This window comes from Gasterosteus aculeatus, chromosome 4 (genome assembly GCF_964276395.1).
Source record: "Gasterosteus aculeatus chromosome 4, fGasAcu3.hap1.1, whole genome shotgun sequence".
NCBI lineage: Eukaryota > Metazoa > Chordata > Actinopteri > Perciformes > Gasterosteidae > Gasterosteus > Gasterosteus aculeatus.
Genome location: NC_135691.1, coordinates 4253377 through 4273632, shown reverse-complemented (window position 1 = coordinate 4273632; position 20256 = coordinate 4253377). Strand labels below are relative to the sequence as shown.

General features: G+C 45.2%; 1 protein-coding gene across 2 annotated transcripts; it reads right to left on the bottom strand.

The window, feature by feature from the left end:
• Positions 1 to 12077: 12077 nt before the first annotated feature.
• On the bottom strand, positions 12078 to 19435 carry slc26a2 (solute carrier family 26 member 2). 2 transcript variants are annotated; one of them, XM_040175265.2, is made up of 5 exons: positions 19043 to 19435; positions 17628 to 18250; positions 17263 to 17553; positions 16694 to 17142; positions 12078 to 14680 (listed from the first exon to the last, which is right to left on the bottom strand). In XM_040175265.2, the coding sequence occupies exons 2-5, from the start codon at positions 18219 to 18221 to the stop codon at positions 13861 to 13863; spliced, it is 2154 nt and encodes a 717-aa protein (XP_040031199.1). In that variant the 5' UTR covers positions 18222 to 18250; positions 19043 to 19435; the 3' UTR covers positions 12078 to 13860. The 2 variants fall into 2 exon arrangements, with proteins under 2 accessions (XP_040031199.1, XP_040031198.1); XM_040175264.2 differs by having other exon boundaries at positions 19038 to 19415.
• Between the last annotated feature and the right edge of the window lie 821 nt (positions 19436 to 20256).

The following is a 20256-nucleotide window of genomic DNA, read 5'->3' as shown; positions in this document are numbered from 1 at the left end:
TATTGAGTGGAACGAACCTGTGTGCTTTAAAAGGTCTTGGGCCTATCCCAAGGGGCGTTGCCGGTAGGATAGGAAACCATAACGCCACATGTGCATGGAGAAAAATAAAGTGTATGTGTGTGGAGGTATTAAATGTCAAACAGTGATAATTATTCAAATATACTGTAAACCACATACAAAACCTAATGTGATCACTGCAGCGAATCATTTGGTTGTGATCGGGCACAGCGGCCACGGTCGCAAGCCAGATTAAACCATCTGATGGCTATTTGATTCATTTCTGTGGCTTTGTCCGAATTTAAAAAGCACGCAAAGCAATGAAACAAAGTAAATATTTGATTATATATGATTTTTCATTACATGACATCATAGTAAAATGCTTGCACAAATAAATAATAAATGTGACAAAAGTGGTGTGGGGTGAGTAGTGAGTGAATGAATGAGTAGTTATTCAGTAAGGACTGAGTGAAAGGCGTCTATATATCTATATATGTATATAATACTTAACATAGCAATGAGTACAACATATCTCATGTCATAGATCTTGAGGGAATATTTCAGGTTTATAGGGTAGCCGAGCTACGGTTAGACTACCCAGCTAGTCTGACATGTCTTGGGTTGTCAGAATAACAGTGTAAACTCAGTTTGTGGTTTGTGTAAGTATAATTATAATAAAATGTATATTTAACAGACTAACATGACATCAACACCAGTTTACTTGTACTGGTATAACCCAATTACTAATACTATTAGTATAGCATGCTGCACCATGACCATGTGAATGCATACAAATTAAATGATGAACATCTGTTGTTGAACTTTGAAAAGCAAGGGTACCCTCTCCTCAGCCGTAACAGAAGTGTCTGATATACTCACAAAAAGGTCGGTCACTTCGCTCGATGAGCCCTCTCCTCTTGCTGCACTTTTGTGTTTTGCAGAGTGCACGTGAGCTTCCAAATCGCTGCCACCTTTATTTGCCAGTGACACGCAAGTGCCTGCTCTGCATGTCATGCACTCAGCTTCCGAAGCATCACGGCCGAGGCGAAAACATGGGTATCTTTTTTTTTTTAGTCCAAGTTTACGGACGGTCCCAAAAAGAGGACATGTCCGGGGAAAAGAGGACGTCAGGTCACCCTAGTGTCTGTGGAATCGGCGTACGTCATAGGGTAAGTGTGCACGTGAGCGTTCATGTGCGTCTGTGTGCGTCATACAACTTTGAAAGCACGTATCCAGGACAACCGGAGTGTGCATCAAACAACTTCAAAGACGTTAGTATTTAAACGTTCCATTTTGTGCTATTTGAATCACTTCTCAGAGGGCTTCGAACAAGGTGCATTGGAAATACTGCATGGACGTTAATAACCAGAATATTGCAGGAAAATAATTAATTTGATGCACCGCTGAAGGATATATTATTAACAAGACGTAAGTGGACATAACTGACGATTTACTGTGCGGTTTGTACCTGTACCAAATAGAAGTTCTCTCCCCACAGTTTGAGAACATCTGGTCCACTGGATTTTGCATTGCGATAAGATGGAAAACATGAAAGAAGACACCGTTTCAACACAAAGCAGTGAACAAGATAGAATTGAATCTGACATGGCCGAAGCACTGGTTTCCGACGCTCTAGGTATGGCCGTATACGGGATTTGTGAGCTGAACCAGAAAATCGCTTTGTGGAAGGCTGATGAAGCCTCCGGACTGAATCACGATTCCTTTGAGGACAATATTCAGCAATATTTGAGGAATTACTACAATTCAAGGATAATGTTCACGGAGGGGAGTGGAACACAATCACAAGACGGTCCATCATCCCCTGACCGCCCGAGCACGTCAAACGCTGAAGAACCGAATGGTTCTGACATTTCAAAGACGGTCCATCATCCCCTGACTGAATCCTGAAACCCAGATGAAGTTTGGACCGATTCAGTTCATCTGGGAGTTCCAGTCCTGAGCACATGTTGTTCCGAGCACGAGCATAAAATAAAGGTGTGAGGGCAGCAGGGTTGTTTTTTTTCTTCATATTGATTAGCGGCGGTTATTTGTGATTTAAAGGTTGCAGAGACAAAAGTATAGTAAGTGCAAGTCCCAGCGTGTGAAACAAAACACATTAGTAAAGTTCAGGGGCATTTGTTAAAGTGTGTTTAACAAACAAACAGGTCTCTAGTGTGATGACACGCATAGACATGATGGTGTAGGAGTTCAACATTAAATCAAACTGTTCTCTGGGGTTAATCTCACGAAACTCAAGAATATCAAGTTCTCCATCAGAGAGACACATGATTCAGTGAAAAGACCTGCCGGTTTAATTTATATATATACACATATATACGTATATATGTATATATATATATATATATATATATATATATATATATATATTTTTATTAAATACAGTGGTGAAAAATCCAGATCTTACAGCTGTATTTTAGAAAAACCAAATGGATAATAGTGAGTCAGAACCTCCACCTTCCCTGTCTGTGGGAGAGCAAACAGACATGGAGGCGCTGTAAAGCATCTCTTGTGAGTAACATGTTGAATAAAAAGGGGTCCAGTAGAACTTCAGAGGTCCAGTGAAGCGTCTCATTGCCCCCGATAGCCGACGGCGTGATGTTGGAGACGCTTCACCTTACGAAGGCCTTATTCCATCACATCAACCTGCCGGGGACGTCAGAGATAGGATTGGCAGAAAAGTAACCCTCACACAAGCCGGTCCTTGTACAACCCCTCCATTCACATGCACCCTGTTGGTTCGGGGCGTGATGGTACATGAAGTTAATGCACCACCAGAGCACATTTAGAAAGGGCTTCATATTATTATTGTTGATGGGAAGACTTACATGTTTTGGCTGCTGCATAAAACTACACTGTATGAATATAGAGTATAACGTGCACGAATGACTGAACAAGTGGGTTTTAATTCCAGTCCAGGGTGCAACAGTCAAATAATCACGACAAAAGAGCAGAACTGAATGCATTTTCAAAGTGTAAAAGCAATCAATGTAACTAGAAGAATGTGGAACTTGGATAGCAAGAACCTCTTCGATGGCATGAAAATACGTATTGTTCTTCCCTGAAATAATGTGTGACATTCATTAAATTCTCTTCAACCTTACGATCAATGGTGCCACCTGATGGCCAAATGAAGTCAGTGCTTTTGGATGTTACACGACACTCTGGAAGTCTTACTTTTCTTTTTTGCATCCCTCTTGTTAAATTGCTCTGTTTTCATTACAAAATATTACAAATGAATACATCATATTATTTCAAAGGTTCCTTAAATGATCTCCCTTCAACGCCAGCTCTTCACGATACACATAAAGTCCATTGATTGGACATGTGATAAAAGGCTGAGGTGGTTATGTCTAATGATGTCCTCTTCTTTTGGTGCCTTCAATCACTCCACATGATACATTTTCCCACAAGGTTATGCAAATTAACACATATTTGCAACAAAATATGTCTTCATTAGAGTTGTAGTTAGTTTGATGGTAAATCGGGGGCCAAAAACATTAATATGTGTATTTTAAATAACATGACCCAGACAGCAAAATGGGGCTCACCTGGCCCTGGTCTGTGAAAGCCCAAACAAACACCCACACAATTTGTAATTTTCTAAATAGTTTTTTATTTTAATAAAGGCAAAAGAGCACTTACAGCATGAACAGCAAGTGTAAGTGTGTGTGTGCATGGAGAAAAATAAATAAAGTGTATGTGTGTGGAGGTATTAAATGTCATAAACAGTGATAATTATTCAAATTCAAACAACACACAAAACCTAATGTGATCACTGCAGCGAATCAGACCACGGCCACGGTCGCAAGCCAGATTAAACCATCTGATGGCTATTTGATTCATTTCTGTGTCTGTGGCTTTGTCCGAATTTAAAAAGCACACAAAGCAAAGAAACAAAGTAAATATTTGATAATACATAACGATTTTTCATTACATGACATCATAGTAAAATGCTTGCACAAATAAATAATAAATGTGACAAAAGTGGGGTGGGAGGAGTAGTGAGTGAATGAATGAGAGTAGTTATTCAGTAAGGACTGAGTGAAAGGCATCTATATATATATATATATAAATACTTAACATAGCAATGAGTACAACATATCTCATGTCATTGTTATTGTTATTGGCAGCGTTGAGATCGGTCGACCAATGACTGTTCTCTCTACAGTCAGAGCTCGCGCAAGAAGGTGGGACGTAAGGGAGATACCGAGTCCAAAACTTGTAAGGGCGTTGTTGACATAGCTTTAGCTTCCCGGTTCTCCCGATGCTAAACTAGCTCTTTTGGATACTTCTGTATGCTAGCGCGGTCATGCTAGCCATCGACGCGCAAGTCCGTCAAACTTTGGAATCATTCCCGGTTCCTGGGCCCATAACCTGTTGACAGGTAGCCTTATTTATTCGGCCTACCTGCGCGGCGGAACAATGATTTTCGGAGAATGAACGGACGTCCAGGCGTTTATCTCTTTAGCCATCCGACTCGTGGCATTCTTTAATGTAAGCAGAACATGCTCAACTGCCCGCTCACGGGAGAGACGGGTACACACAGGGAAAAGGGGAGGGAACACTGCCCTTATATGGGAATGGTGCTCTTGATATCACGACCCAGGAAACAGTTACAGGTACATGCATTCATACACTCTTAACAGGCGTAATAACTAGTTTGTGAATGACCCAGAGAAACATAAATATCCGACGAAGCAAAATCCCGGACGTTTTTGGAGTCCCTGCCGGACGCATTTTTTTAGGTCCCAAAAAGAGGACATGTCCGGGGAAAAGAGGACGTCAGGTCACCCTAGTGTCTGTGGAATCGGCGTGCGTCATAGGGTAAGTGTGCGTCATACAACTTGAAAGCACGTATCCATGACAACCGGAGTGTGCGTCATGCAACTTCAAAGACGTTAGTATTTAAACGTTCCATTGTGTGCTATTCGAATCACTTCTCAGAGGGCTTCGAACAAGGTGCATTGGAAATACTGCATGGAAGGTAATAACCAGAATATTGCAGGAAAATAATTAATTTGATGCACCGCTAAAGGATATATTATTAACAAGACGTAAGTGGACATAACTGACGATTTACTGTGCGGTTTGTACCGATATATATATTTTTTAGAAGTTCTCTCCCCACAGTTTGAGAACATCTGGTCCACTGGATTTTGCATTGCAATAAGATGGAAAACATGAAAGAAGACAACGTTTCAACACAAAGCAGTGAACAAGATAGAATTGAATCTGACATGGCCGAAGCACTGGTTTCCGACGCTCTAGGTATGGCCGTATACGGGATTTGTGAGCTGAACCAGAAAATCTCTTTGTGGAAGGCTGATGAAGCCTCCGGACTGAATCACGATTCCTTTGAGGACAATATTCAGCAATATTTGAGGAATTACTACAATTCAAGGATAATGTTCGCGGAGGGGAGTGGAACACAATCACAAGACGGTCCATCATCCCCTGACCGCCCGAGCACGTCATACGCTGAAGAACCGAAGTATGATTCTGACATTTCAAAGACGATCGATGGGTATTTTGAAATTGCCGCGAAGAGCTCAGTTGACGAAAATAAGGCCCATCCACTCACTACAATCAGTTCACCATGTGATTCTGTTCAAGTCCACAAGGGAAAATCTGGAGGAAGACCGAAGATAATTTTTAAGGCAATGAGATCTTTCTGGAAAAAGGCCTTCAGGTTAAATAGATATGAGAAATGCCAGCACGTGGAGAGTGAAAGCGTCCCTGTGCATAGAGACTTGATTCTTTCCCCAATCTTGTCCAGCGGGTCCGAGCCAGCAAAGTATGATAAGGAGAAGTCAGAACAGAGTGACGCACAACGGTCTCAAGAAACAGCAGAACTGGACAACTCTCTTGGAGAAGCGCTGGTTTCCGACGCTCTAGAAATGGCCGTTGACGGGATTTGTGAGCTGAACCAGAAAATCTCTTTGTGGAAGGCTGGTGAAGCCTCCAGACTGAATCACGATTCCTTCCCCACCATTGAGGACAATATTCAGCAATATTTGAGGGATTACTACAATTCAAGGATAATGTTCGCGGAGGGGAGTGGAACACAATCACAAGACGATCCATCATCCCCTGACCGCCCGAGCACGTCATACGCTGAAGAACCGAAGTATGATTCTGACATTTCAAAGACGGTCGATGGGTATTTTGAAATAGCCGCGAAGAGCTCAGTTGACGAAAATAGGGCCCATCCACTCACTATAATCAGTTCACCATGTGATTTTGTTCAAGTCTACAAGGGAAAATCTGGAGGAAGACCGAAGATAATTTTTAAGGCAATGAGATATTTCTGGAAAAAGGCCTTCGGGTTAAATAGATATAAGAAAGACCAGCACGTGGAGAGTGACGCACAACGGTCTCAAGTGACCGCAGAACTGGACGACTCTCCTGGAGAACTGGACTCCGGCCTTCTTAAAACTTCCCGCGATATTTCAGTTGAATCCCGGACCAAAAAGCCAGCAGAGGACGATGAAAAGGAGTCCACGGAATTGGAAAAAGCCCAACCGTCACAACACACAGCATACCCGGGAACCTCTTATTCTCGAAGATCCCTGAGTTCTGACACTCTGAACTCAGATGATGATGTGGTGCATGACTTTGCAATCCAGGTGGAAGTGAATACATTTGAGATTAACCCCGAAGTGAACGTCATCATTCGGGAATTAGTTTCAGAGACGGTCGATGACTATTTTGAAATAGCCGCGAAAAGCTCAGTTGACGAAAATAGGGCCCATCCACTCACTATAATCAGTTCACCATGTGATTCTGTTCAAGCCCACAAGGGAAAATCTGGAAGAAGAAAGAAGAGATTTTTTAAGGCAATGACGTCTTGCTGGAAGAAGGCCTTCAGATTAAATAGATATGAGAAATGCCAGCACGTGGAGAGTGAAAGCGTCCTTGTGCATAGAGAATTGATTCTTTCCCCAATCTTGTCCAGCGGGTCCGAGCCAGCAAAGTATGATGCAGGGAAGTCAGAACAGAGTGACGCACAACGGTTTCAAGAAACAGCAGAACTGGACAACTCTCCTGGAGAACTGGACAACTCTCCTGGAGAACTGGACTCCGACCTTCTTAAAACCTCCCGCGATATTTCAGTTGAATCCTGGACCAAAAAGCCAGCAGAGGACGATGAGGAGTCCACGGAACTGGAGAAATACGCACAACCATCGCACACAAGACAAGAAGTAAAAGTGAAAGCGTTTAAAGTTCCCCCAGACCTGAAAGACATCATTCGGAAACACATTTTGAACGCGATCGATGAGTGTTTTGAAGCTGTCCGTCCACCCGCGCCTGTCTCAGAAAGGACATGTAGGAATTTTAAATCCCCCGGATGTATCTTACAGGTTTTAGAGAACGACAAAGAACCCCACCAACAACCTCCTTCCTCTTCCTCCTTCTTGGTGGAGAAGGAGGTCGGGGTCACTCGTCCCAAGACACCGCTACAGGTGAGAACAGATAGAAAACGACCTCCTTCCTCAACCCAGAGACTCTTCTTGGTGGAGGAGGAGGTTAAGGTCACTCAGCCCGAGACACCGCTACAAGTGGAAACAGATAAGAAACGACCTCTTCCCTCAACCCAGAGACTCTGCTGGATGGAGAAGGAGGTCGGGGTCACTCGGCCCAAGAAACCAATACAAGTGAAAACAGATAAGAAACGACCTCCATCTTCAACCGAGAGACTCTTCTTGGTGGAGGAGGTCAAGGTCACTCGGCCCAAGACACCGCTACAAGTGGAAACAGATAAGAAACGACCTCCTCCCTCAACCGAGAGACTCTGCTGGATGGAGAAGGAGGTCGGGGTCACTCGGCCCAAGAAACCAATACAAGTGAAAACAGATAAGAAACGACCTCTTCCCTCAACCCAGAGACTCTGCTGGATGGAGAAGGAGGTCGGGGTCACTCGGCCCAAGAAACCAATACAAGTGAAAACAGATAAGAAACGACCTCCATCTTCAACCGAGAGACTCTTCTTGGTGGAGGAGGTCAAGGTCACTCGGCCCAAGACACCGCTACAAGTGGAAACAGATAAGAAACGACCTCCTCCCTCAACCGAGAGACTCTGCTGGATGGAGAAGGAGGTCGGGGTCACTCGGCCCAAGAAACCAATACAAGTGAAAACAGATAAGAAACGACCTCCATCTTCAACCGAGAGACTCTTCTTGGTGGAGGAGGTCACGGTCACTCGGCTCGAGACACCAGTACAAGTGAAAACAGATAAGAAACCTTCAATTCTAAAAAGGTTCTGGAGATTCTTAACATGTTCAAATAAGTAAGTACACACCAGTGAGATATTACTCACTCACACACACAGTGAGATTTCACTCACTCACACACACCAGTGAGGCCTCAAACACCTCACCAACTACAAGCCAAAAACCCCCCACTCCATGAATGACCTCCGCCTGGCAGATGAGCTGGATGAGTTCTACTGCATTCGAAAGACAATGTCCTGATCCCATCCCCCACAGCTCCAGCAACCTGCTGCAGTCCCCCACCCCTCCCTCCCCCAGCCCATCAGGTGCTCACGCCTCTTCATCTATATCTCCTTCCCCTCCCCCACCAGCAACGACCCTCTCTATTCTGGAGAGAGACGTTAACCGGCTCTTTAAAAGACAAAATCCCCATAAGGCAGCCGGTCCGGACTCCGTCTCCCCTCACACCCTGAAGCATTGTGCTGACCAGCTGTCTCCGGTGTTCACTGACATCTTCAACACCTCCCTGGAGACCTGCCACGTACCAGCCTGCTTCAAGGCCTCCACCATCATCCCTGTTCACAAGAAGCCCAGGATCACAGGACTCAATGACTACAGGCCTGTCGCCCTGACATCTGTAGTCATGAAGTCTTTTGAACGGCTAGTCCTGACCCACCTGAAGTCCCTCACCGACCCCCTCCTGGACCCCCTGCAGTTCGCCTACAGAGCCAACAGGTCTGTGGACGATGCTGTCAACATGGCCCTCCACTACATCCTCCAGCATCTGGACTCCCCAGGAACCTAGGCCAGGATCCTGTTTGTGGACTTCAGCTCTGCTTTCAACACCATCATCCCGTCTCTGCTGCAGGACAAACTCTCCCAGCTGCACGTGCCCGACTCCACCTGCAAGTGGATCACAGACTTCCTGTCTGACAGGAAACAGCGCGTGAAGCTGGGGAAACATGTCTCAGCCTCTCGGACCATCAGCACCGGTTCCCCTCTGCGTTCTTTCCCTTTGCTCTTCTCCCTGTACACCAACAACTGCACCTCCAGTCACCAGTCCGTCAAGCTCCTGAAGTTTGCGGATGACACCACCCTCATTGGACTAATCGCTGGTGGGGACGAGTCCGCCTACAGGTGGGAGTCTGACCATCTGGTGTCGTGGTGCAGCCACAACAACCTGGAGCTCAACGCTCTAAAGACAGTGGAGATGGTTGTGGATTTCCGGCTTAACAGAGCCCCACCCTCCCCCATCACCCTGTGTGACTCCCCCGTCACTATTGTGGATTCCATCCGTTTCCTGGGCTCCATCATCACCCAGGACCTCAAGTGGGAGATGAACATCAGCTCCATCACCAAGAAGGCTCAGCAGAGGTTGTACAACCTGCCAAAGACCATGATGATCCACTTCTACACGGCCATCATGGAGTCCATCGGCTCTGCAGAGAGGGTGATTGGCTGCAATCTGCCGTCCCTGCAGGACTTGTTCGCTTCCAGGTCTCTGAAGCGAGCTAAAAAGATCGCGGCCGACCCCTCCCACCCCAGACAAAAACTGTTTGTACCCCTTCCATCTGGCAGGAGGCTGAGGTCCATCAGGACTAAGACCTCCCGCCACACCAACAGTTTCTTCCCGTCGGCAGTCGGGCTCATCAACAGAGCCGGTCCCCCACTGACTGACTATAACATTCCACCGGTCACTCCCCTTCACACTGCACACGTCACTTTAACTGTCATTTAGCACTTTGTCGTCACTCGTCACTGTCACTTGTTCGCTAGTGCACTTTATGCTTAATATTTTTTAACTTTTTTTTAATATTTTAAATGTTTAACTTATTCCCTTGTTTTATACTAACCTATAGCCTTATTCTACTAACCCATTGCATTAGCATTTCATCTTACTTTATGTTATTACTTGTGCACTGCTGTCTTGTTGTCTATTGTTACACTGTCTACTGTCATGCACCATCCGCCAAGACAAACTCTTTGTATGTTTGACATATTTTGGCAATATGTCCTGATCCTGATCCTGAGATTTCACTCATACACACACACCAGTGAGATTTCACTCACTCACACACACCAGTGAGATTTCACTCACTCACACACCAGTGAGATTTCACTCACACACACAGTGAGATTTCACTCACACACACCAGTGAGATTTCACTCACTCACACAGTGAGATTTCACTAACATACACAGTGAGATTTCACTCACACACAGTGAGATTTCACTAACATACACAGTGAGATTTCACTCACACACACAGTGAGATTTCACTAACATACACAGTGAGATTTCACTCACACACACAGTGAGATTTCACTAACATACACAGTGAGATTTCACTCACACACAGTGAGATTTCACTAACATACACAGTGAGATTTCACTCACACACACAGTGAGATTTCACTAACATACACAGTGAGATTTCACTCACACACACAGTGAGATTTCACTAACATACACAGTGAGATTTCACTCACACACAGTGAGATTTCACTAACATACACAGTGAGATTTCACTCACACACACAGTGAGATTTCACTAACATACACAGTGAGATTTCACTCACACACACAGTGAGATTTCACTAACATACACAGTGAGATTTCACTCACACACAGTGAGATTTCACTAACATACACAGTGAGATTTCACTCACACACACAGTGAGATTTCACTAACATACACAGTGAGATTTCACTCACACACACAGTGAGATTTCACTAACATACACAGTGAGATTTCACTCACACACAGTGAGATTTCACTAACATACACAGTGAGATTTCACTCACACACACAGTGAGATTTCACTAACATACACAGTGAGATTTCACTCACACACACTAGTGAGATGCGCACGAGTGTTTCATTAGTACGCGATTTTATTTTATTTAATATTTGGACAACTTTGGCGGACCGGATTAAACGTTTGCTTTTCAAAGTTCTCTTTTAATGGCCTCTCCCTGTCAGTTTGTCCCTGTGACCCCCCCCTCCCTCATTAACTAAATCAGTAAATCATCATCATCATTATTATTTTAAATATTAATCATATTACTGTAATCATAAACCGACATAACCCTCTCCTAACGTCTCTGTGCTCTCCCTCCCTCTCTCTCTCCCCTGGTGGTTCTATCTCATGGTGGTTGCCCCTCCAGAGGTCCTCCTCTGGCTCACTACTCACAATTACTTGAATAATTTGGTATTGAATGTATTATACATTGTTCATTCTGTACACATGGCATCCATTGTAGTCTGTCCATCCCGGGAGTGGGATCCCTCTTCTGACGTCGCTTTCGACGCAAGCATGCAAGGAGGTGTGAAAAGGCACGCAAGGGACACGCAAGGGACACGCAAGGGACACGCAAGGGACACGCAAGGGACACGCAAGGGACACGCAAGGGGCTCTTCGTCTGCGCCGCTCTGAAAAGGCAGAAGCATAAACTAGGCTTTAGGCTAGCCATGCAGAGCTATTTAGTGTTTGGACAATCAACCTAAAAAGCAACAGGAAACACCTGTCAGTCACATGTTGCAATACTTTTGCTCACTTGAAAAATGGGTGGGTTCAGACAAAGGGCGGTATGTCGTGACTTGACAGGAATAAAACCTGAAATTCTGAACTCTTGTCTCATACTCATCTTTTGATCTTAAACCCAAATGTCTTCAGTGAACAACAAAATGAAAGGAGTTTGCCTTACCGTTCCAATACTTTTGAAGGAGACTGTATACGCTGAATGCCAGAAACTCTGTATAGAGGCCCCACCTCCACCAGCTAATGGAAATGTTGGTTTAAGAGCAGCGTGTTAATGCCCCCCGAATGAAAAAGACACGCAAGCAGGCAATTTCAAAGCATTTTACTAAATCATCAACATTGGGTAGTCCTTTTTCTACATAGAAAACAATATTTCAATATATATTTTGGATCAGGACAGAGAACAAATCAGTAGCAGTGAGCTCGACAAACAAAATATCATTTTTATTCAGCTACAGTCATTCTCGATTCTTTTGATAAGACTGTACTATGAATCCATTGAAAAGAAGCTATAAAAAAACAACTGCAAACCCAGATGAAGTTTGGACCGATTCAGTTCATCTGGGAGTTCCAATCCTGAGCACATGTTGTTCCGAGCACGAGCATAAAATAAAGGTGTGAGGGCAGCAGGGTTTTTTTTTTTAGATTGATTAGCGGCGGTTATTTGAGATTTAAAGGTTGCAGAGACAAAAGTATAGTAAGTGCAAGTCCCAGCGTGTGAAACAAAACACATCAGTAAAGTTCTCAGACCTGAGCGTTAATACCAAATTATTAACCGTAAAAGTGAAGTGTCCAAACCGTGCATTCCGCTTCCAGCTATCTTCAGCTAACGTTGCTCATTTAATATCTGTATCTTTCTGTTGAACCACGTTACCAGCGAGTTATTTCATCTTTTAATATATCATTTAATACTTTTATTATTTGTATTTTTCAAAAATGTGATTATGAAATGTAGCTGTCAGTATATGACTGTAAATTAACAGGGGCATTTGTTAAAGTGTGTTTTTACATAAGAGGTTAAGGTAAAGCACTGAATTTCCCTCACTGGGTGACTTCTTCTTTGATAGTCCGAACCCACACCCCAAAAAAAGAAATGGTGGGATTAATAATAATGACTTTAATCATAGACAGGTCTCTAGTGTGATGACACACATAGACATGATGGTGTAGGAGTTCAACATTAAATCAAACTGTTCTCTGGGGTTAATCTCACTCGGCCTTCACAGCCAGAAAGTGCTTTGCTTTGAATTGAACTTTGCCCTCGATTGTCACCCGGACTGATAATTATGTGTTCACTGAGCTACAGTGAAGATAATGTCACCCTCAGCCAACACAGATTACAGAAGAACATCAAGTTCTCCATCAGAGAGACACATGATTCAGTGAAGACCTGCCGGCTTAATTTATATATATAATATATATTTATATATATATATATATATTATATTATATATATATCATATATATATTATATATATAAATATATATTATACATATATATATTATATATATATATATGCACACACACATACAGAATGAAAACAAATCAAAACCCTGTACTCAGGCACAGTAGAGGCGTTCCGTAAACCGCTCCGTAAACTTCCTCACATGTTTACCACTGACGAGAGAGAACGGCATTATGGGCCGCCAGAGTAGGTGGAGCCTGTTGCGTACGTTGGTAGAACAGCAGAAAATATGTCGTAATACAGTATCTACTGTAAAAAAAATTAAAAAAAAAAAGACAATCGTACGACTACATTCAGCGTACATTTTCAATTTTAGAGTCAAGCTTTTAAACGGAGTTTGGACGGAATTTACTTATATATCTATATAGATATATATACACAGTAGATATAGATTCATACACATATTTACATATAAGTTTTGTTTTGTTTTAAAACCTTTGGGTTTAAAGAATAAAGGTTTTTCTAAGTACTACGTTCTTTGGCTTCTTTTACATAAAGATGATTTCAGATGCTTTAAGAATAATTCTGAAACTGAAATGAATCCCGGTCTTGATAGACTCACTTCAGCATTCCAAGGCACATTTCAGCTGCATATTCGTAAACAAATTTGGATGAACGCATCTCTCATTCGCTGCCGTGACCTCCGTTGGGAGCCCCGAGGCTCTGGACGTGGTGGACGGCGTCTGCGATGCTGAAGAATGCGATCCTGTTTTCTCCTCCGCTGACGGGGCAGTACCCCCCCCTTTGCAGGGAGTCCAGCACGGAGGTGCTGCACTGAGCCAGGACCACAGTCACCCCGAGTTCCGCGTAATCTTTGCGGACCTCTTTCAGAGCGTTCACTCCGGCGGTGTCAAGGAACAACACGGCGCTGCAGTCGATCACCAGGCTGCGGAGGAGGCGGGGCTTATGGTCCAGCATCAAGGTGACGGTTCCCTCGGCCTCCACCTCGTCGTGCTTTTGACCCTCGCCGCCCGTCTCACCCGATTTCCCATTGGGGACCCCTCCCTCCTCCCGCTGCTGCTGCTTCTTCTTAAACTTCATCAGCTGGGTCTTCTCCTTCACGGGATCCAGCCCGACTCGCTTGTAGAGCGACTTCCTGAACATGCTCTGGTTGGCGTAGTAGATGGGTGCCTCGAATCTGAAAACGGCCACGTCGGGGTGCGTCCGGAGGCCGCGGTACGACGACGCGTCCTCGTAGTGCTCCCCGGTCGGAGCCCGGCCCAGCTCCAGGACCCGGGCCTGCTGCGTTCGCCCCAGGACGCAGAGGGCCGACACCAGGACGCCCACCAGCAGGCCCAGCTCCGTGTTGACCAGCGCCGAGGTCGCCATGGTGATCAGCCAGATGGAGGCGTCGACACGGTTGACGCGCCACATGGCGGGAACGTCGAGGAACTTCGCCAGAGCTCCGCGGAGGTTAACCAGGATGATGACGGCCAGCACGCATCTAGGCAGGAGAGGGCAAAGGTCAGGACTTCATGGAAGAGGAGGGAGGGCTGTAAGATGTTTAAATATAGACATACAGTATATATGTACAGGGGTGCAAACTCATCAGGGATGAAAAAGGTGACAAAGATCCAAACCCCCTCGGGGAATATATATATATATATATATATATATATATATTTTTTTTGCATATGCTTCAATGTTATTCCAGTAAAACACAAATAAGCTGCGGCTATTTAGCTCGCTTTAGCTTAACACTTTTATTATACGTCATTTGTATCCATAGAATAGGTCATGTATTTCACGTATGTGTAGAAGCTATTTAGTCTTGCTGACCACAGTGAAAAAGCACATATGGAAGGCAAACCTAACCTCTGCCTCAATGAAGGGGGCGTGCAGGAGCCTGGAAAATGGACTTCCATTCCACTGACGTTATGAATAAATAATGGGAGACCAATGCCAGAGCTAAAAGGTTTGCTTCAAACGATGGGACATAAGATGACTCGATCGACTACTCACATTCAAAGACAAACTGCTTTGGAAATGTTTGGAACCTCAAGAATAGATTTCGCTTTGGACGAACAGAATAAATATTAGCAAGAGGGAGGGAGGGGGCTTCTCAGCCCTCATTCGCTAACATTACATTGATATTAGAGCGTTGATTTCCCATTATTTATTTTAGGATTTAATGTGAAGCTAAGGTATTTTTCGTCGTTTTCTCGCTTCAATTTTTCAAAAGTTCCCGAGAAATAGACACTGTACTATCCGATAACACCGTTTTTGTAACCAGCAAAAATGGTTGACGTGATTTGCGAGGCGTCGGTCAGCCGACCGTCTGACATTAGCACGTCAGCCTACGTTAGAAAGACTGACGTTCTTGCAGCGTGCCAACGTCACTCCTGTCTATTACGGCATCTAGGCAGCTATAGACCCCCCCCCACCAAAAAGTATTTTTATTGCAGATCTACATGAATCACACAAATTACCTATTTTGAAACAAAAACGGCGAATTTCGCCGAAAGGTGACAAGTTTGCACCCCTGTATGTAGATAAGCTTTGACCTCAAATGGCTTCAAAGCTTTTAAATAAGTAAACTTTTTTTTAAACGATAAGACTGGATTAATGAATGACAGGACAGAATCTGCTCACGAGAGCAAAAAGCCAAAAAAGGTTTATAAGAAACAATCGGGCCTCAGCACGTCTGACATCGTCGACAACGACTTTCCATTTGATCAGCGAAGCAGCCGCTGATCAAATGGAAAGCGGTCATCTCCGTCTGTATTCTGCAGTGGATCCATTCGTCTCATCCGCTTCCGGTTGTGCACGTGAGATGTGCCAACTCGCACAGCCTGTGCAGAGTCAGCATTGACCCTCAGCTTTGGGTTATCAGTGTTTGTTCACGTCTGCGATCGGGAGCCTCTTTCCATGGTGAACAAGAGAGGAACAGCGAGCAAAAGGACTCCTGTCAACTTCAACGAAACTCTTGAATGTAAAAAAAAACCCGAAACATTTCCACGTCCAGTTTTGTTATTTTATTCAAAATGTGCTGACCTGTTATATCTGTCAGTCGTTGTGTTTGCTAAATGCATAAATGTGCTCTTTGTTGTTTGTGGCCGGTTACGAGGGCTTTTTAATCTAATCAAATTCTCCTCAAGGTGAGTTTTACAGATTAGAGATTAATCCTCTTACAGAACCGTCTGATTGGAAGAATTACTACGGTTATTATAGATGATAAATTATTAGTAGGGATAAGGGATAAGGTTTTCTCAGGTGAGGGTGAATAAATACCAGGGGATGTTTTTCTTCCGAACACAAGGCACCGCAGACTGAATCGACTCTGTGCTTACCTTTCACAATAAAAGCCCTAGTTTTTGGAAATACCCAATAAAGTAGCTTACGATATCTCAGGCTGTACAACAGTTTAGCTCAGGTGTTCCGGGTCAATAGGATCCTGATACTTGGTGGTCTACCTGCACAAATCTGTTAAAAAAAACTCCTCCTGTGGTACACTTACTTTTGAAGGGAGTAAAAGAGCGGCGCGATGACCAGCAGCACCAGCAGCAGGACGAGGGCGCTGACCAGCCCGGAGACCTGGGTCTGGCACCCCGTGGACTCCTTGACGAGCGTCTTGGTCAGCGCGGCGCTGCTGGTGAAGCAGCGGAAGAACGACGGCAGGATGTTGCAGAGGCCGATGGCGTACATCTCCTGGTTGGCGTCCACCGCGTAGCCGTGCTTCTTGGCGAACATCTCCGACAGCGAGACGGTGATGGCGAACCCGACAATGGCGATGGAGAAGGCGTCGACGGCCACGTTGGGGATCAGGGCCCACATCGGCAGCTGCGGGGGGAGGAAGCCCGTGGGGATGTCGCCGGACACGTCCGACCCAAAGTCCGTGTTGAAGTGTCCAAAGTGAGAAGCCAGCGTTGCGATGATCACCACGAACAGCTCGAAGGGAATTGGAGCCTGGGAAAAGCATAAAAATAAACCATAAAAATGTGAAACATCTCGCTCTTTCATCGCTTCCGACACAGGAAGCAGATGCAACCAGAGAACAGATCCAACAGTGACCATTCCTCGGTTTACCTTTAGCTTGGCTTTGAAGCGATTGTTGAGCTCCTTGACGGGAATCAGCACCAGCAAACACACCAAGCTGGTCACCAGGTCGCACACGTTGGTGTTTCCCAGGTTGACGAGCAAGCTGCGCCAAGTCTTGAACAGGACGAACCAGCCCTGAGGCCTGGGGATCTTTAGGCCCAGAAGGTATTTGAACTGGGAGGTGAAGATGGTCAGGGAGGCTCCGGTGGCGAAGCCACTGAGGAGGGAGTCCGAGAGGTAGACCGAGACAAAGCCCACCTGGAAGACGCCCATCAGCACCTGAGGGAAAGAGGCAGGCGGGTGTGCGGTTTAGCGATGCCGGCCATAGAGAGGCGATGCCTTTGTGTACTCACCTGGTACACCCCGGCAGTGAAGGTAACCGTGGCTCCCACTGTGATGGCGTAGCAGCTCTTGTCACATCCCGCCGCGGCGGTGCCGTTGCCCAAACCGGCCAGCAGGAGGGCGCTGTCGTTACCGCCGATGCCGTCGCCGCCTTCCGTGATGTATCCCGCCAGAGCCAGTTCCCGGTCCACAACCTGACCCACAAGCAGGCAGAGCACCCCGAAAACCCCGGCCGAGATGTGTCGGGAGGTGCCGAAGATTGCATAGATGATCGAGGTGAAGAAAGACGTGTACAGACCATATATGGGGTCCTGGCTGGCCAACAGGGAGTAGGCGATGGACTGAGGGACCAATAGGATCCCCACGATCAACCCGGACATGGCGTCGCCCAGCAGCCACTCCCTGAGCTGGTAGCGGGGCAGCCATTTCAGGATGGGGACGAAGCCCAGTATTTGGGACTTAGCTTTCTGCGAGGTGCACGAGCAGTGTTTCCTCAGGCGGGTCGAGGCGGCGGACCGCCAGCCTCGGGCCGGTTCTTTCTCCACCCTCTCCAGGACGAGAGGCCGCTGCTCCGTCTCGGCCGCGTCATCGCTGCCGGGAGCCATGACGCCGTCCTAACCGGAGTTATGAAATTCTAAAAAAGGACAACAAAGGTGTGTCAACGCATCTACTCTAGGCATTCAAATATTGGACGAAGGACATTTCGGAAGCCGTGAGGAGGAGGAAGAGGAGGAAGAGGAGGAGGAGGAGGTGAAGGGCGATTACTCCCATAACTGGTCACAGTGTTTTGGGCAAACTGCAAATGTCTGACAAAAACAGACAAACATATTTCCTGCTATTGGCTCATAATACAAACGTGACACTTCCCCTTATTATTAGTGACTCAGACAGAAAGAGCCACCGTTAATGATACACCGACAACCCTGTATGTAGTCAGACAAACTGACTGGATTTACCTTTATACTTCATGAATAAGTGTCTCTTAAATACACTTCTCTTAATAATGTGTAGCGCTCACTGGAATCCCCCCAGAGAACGAACGTGTCATTATCATCATGATTAATACATCATCAAGTCTCCATAAACGTCGCTGCAGGCTTAAAACATTAACAGCATTACAGCGTTGTTTCCATGACAGAAGTTGTGCGTGATGGTTATTCACCAGTGACGTTGCTGTGAGGAGACACTTTAAAGTTGTATTTAAGTTGCTCGGCCATAATTAGCATTAAGTCCGGTGATGAATGGGACTCATTGTAAATAAGTTGCCAACGTGGACGCCGAGTGAAACGCTGTAGCCCCCTCAAGTAAATATGCATGACGCCGCGCAACAGGTATCGTAACAACAACAACAACAACAACAGCAGCAACAACACAAACAAACTAACCAAGCAACATGTTGTTTACTGTGTACACTAACCGACCTTACTCTGCTCCGTCGCCGCTTCACCGAGTTACGTCGGCGTCGCGCTCACTTCTGATCGCCGGCTGCCACTCGTAAATCCGTGCGTGATGACGTATGCGGGAAGTGCGTTCCGCGTCACGTGAACCCGCGCCGAGACCCACGAGATCGTCCGCGCGCGGTAAAAAAAAAAAATGGTTCACTTCGAAGCAAACCTCGATTTAATGAATCAAAATCTAAACCGTTGAACAATAAAAATGAGCACATCGTGTTTTAGAAACACAGAGAGCAATAAATAGGAAGCGGTTCTCCCACCACGTCTTCTCTGATTAGCTAATTCCTCGTTTTGGTGTTGGGGTTTCCTGACGGAGTGAGAGCTCCTTCTTGTTAGCAGCTCTCTGAAGGCCTCGCAGACTCACAAAGGTGTTGCTCTGCTCGCTCGCTGCTGTTCCTTTTTCGACCGCAAGGGGGCGGAACCAGTCACCAGCTAATTGGTTAGAAATTCTGTCTTTGGATTGGCTGGAGTTCTGCGTTCACAAAACTGCTGTAACCGCAGATGACAACCAGCTACAGCACTAATTTACCATCATTACGACATTAATTAAGACCAATGCGCCAATCCTTCCAAGGACAAGGTGTATTTTGATGGCCAAGTTGAATTAATATTGCTAATATGCGCAGTTATAGAGTAGATGAGAGAAAGAGAAAAAGAAGGGATTAGTAAAGATCAGGTTATGAGTTCTTCAGATACACTGTTAGGCAACTTGATTAACAACGAAAGTGGATACGATCTAAATGTTTATGTTAACTTTCACAGCCAAACATATAAAAAATTAAAATCAATATTTCATCCAAAAGGTCCAAACTCGTCTTTCCTGCTTTATGTGGTCCTTCACTGTGGTGTAAACAACTTATGAGTGTCGCTTTCATGATGAGCTGGGGGTTTTTGCATAGAGAAGAGTAGCAAAGAAACCGTAGTGTTGCATGATTCTTTTAATTCAAAATAATTTGCATTAAAACTCTCCCTTTTATGGACCTTTCTTCTCCTCCAGTTTACAAACTGTATGACTGTATCCGTGTTTCTAGAACCACAACCATTTTTTAAATGATTGTGGGTCGGTACGCCTACACATGAATATATATATATATATATATATATGGCCAATAAATGAATGCTTCAGTTCCACATGCGAGATATTCAATGAGAACTCATTCTCATTGGTGCTGTCGGTGTCTTGCAG

Coding starts and splice junctions, on each gene's coding strand:
- slc26a2 (XM_040175265.2), bottom strand. CDS start 18,221: ATGGCTCCCGGCAGCGATGACGCGGCCGAGACGGAGCAGCGGCCTCTC. Junction 17,554..17,627: donor TCACTGCCGGGGTGTACCAG/GTGAGTACACAA, acceptor TCTTTCCCTCAG/GTGCTGATGGGCGTCTTCCA. Junction 14,681..16,693: donor CTCTTTTACTCCCTTCAAAA/GTAAGTGTACCA, acceptor TCTCCTGCCTAG/ATGCGTGCTGGCCGTCATCA.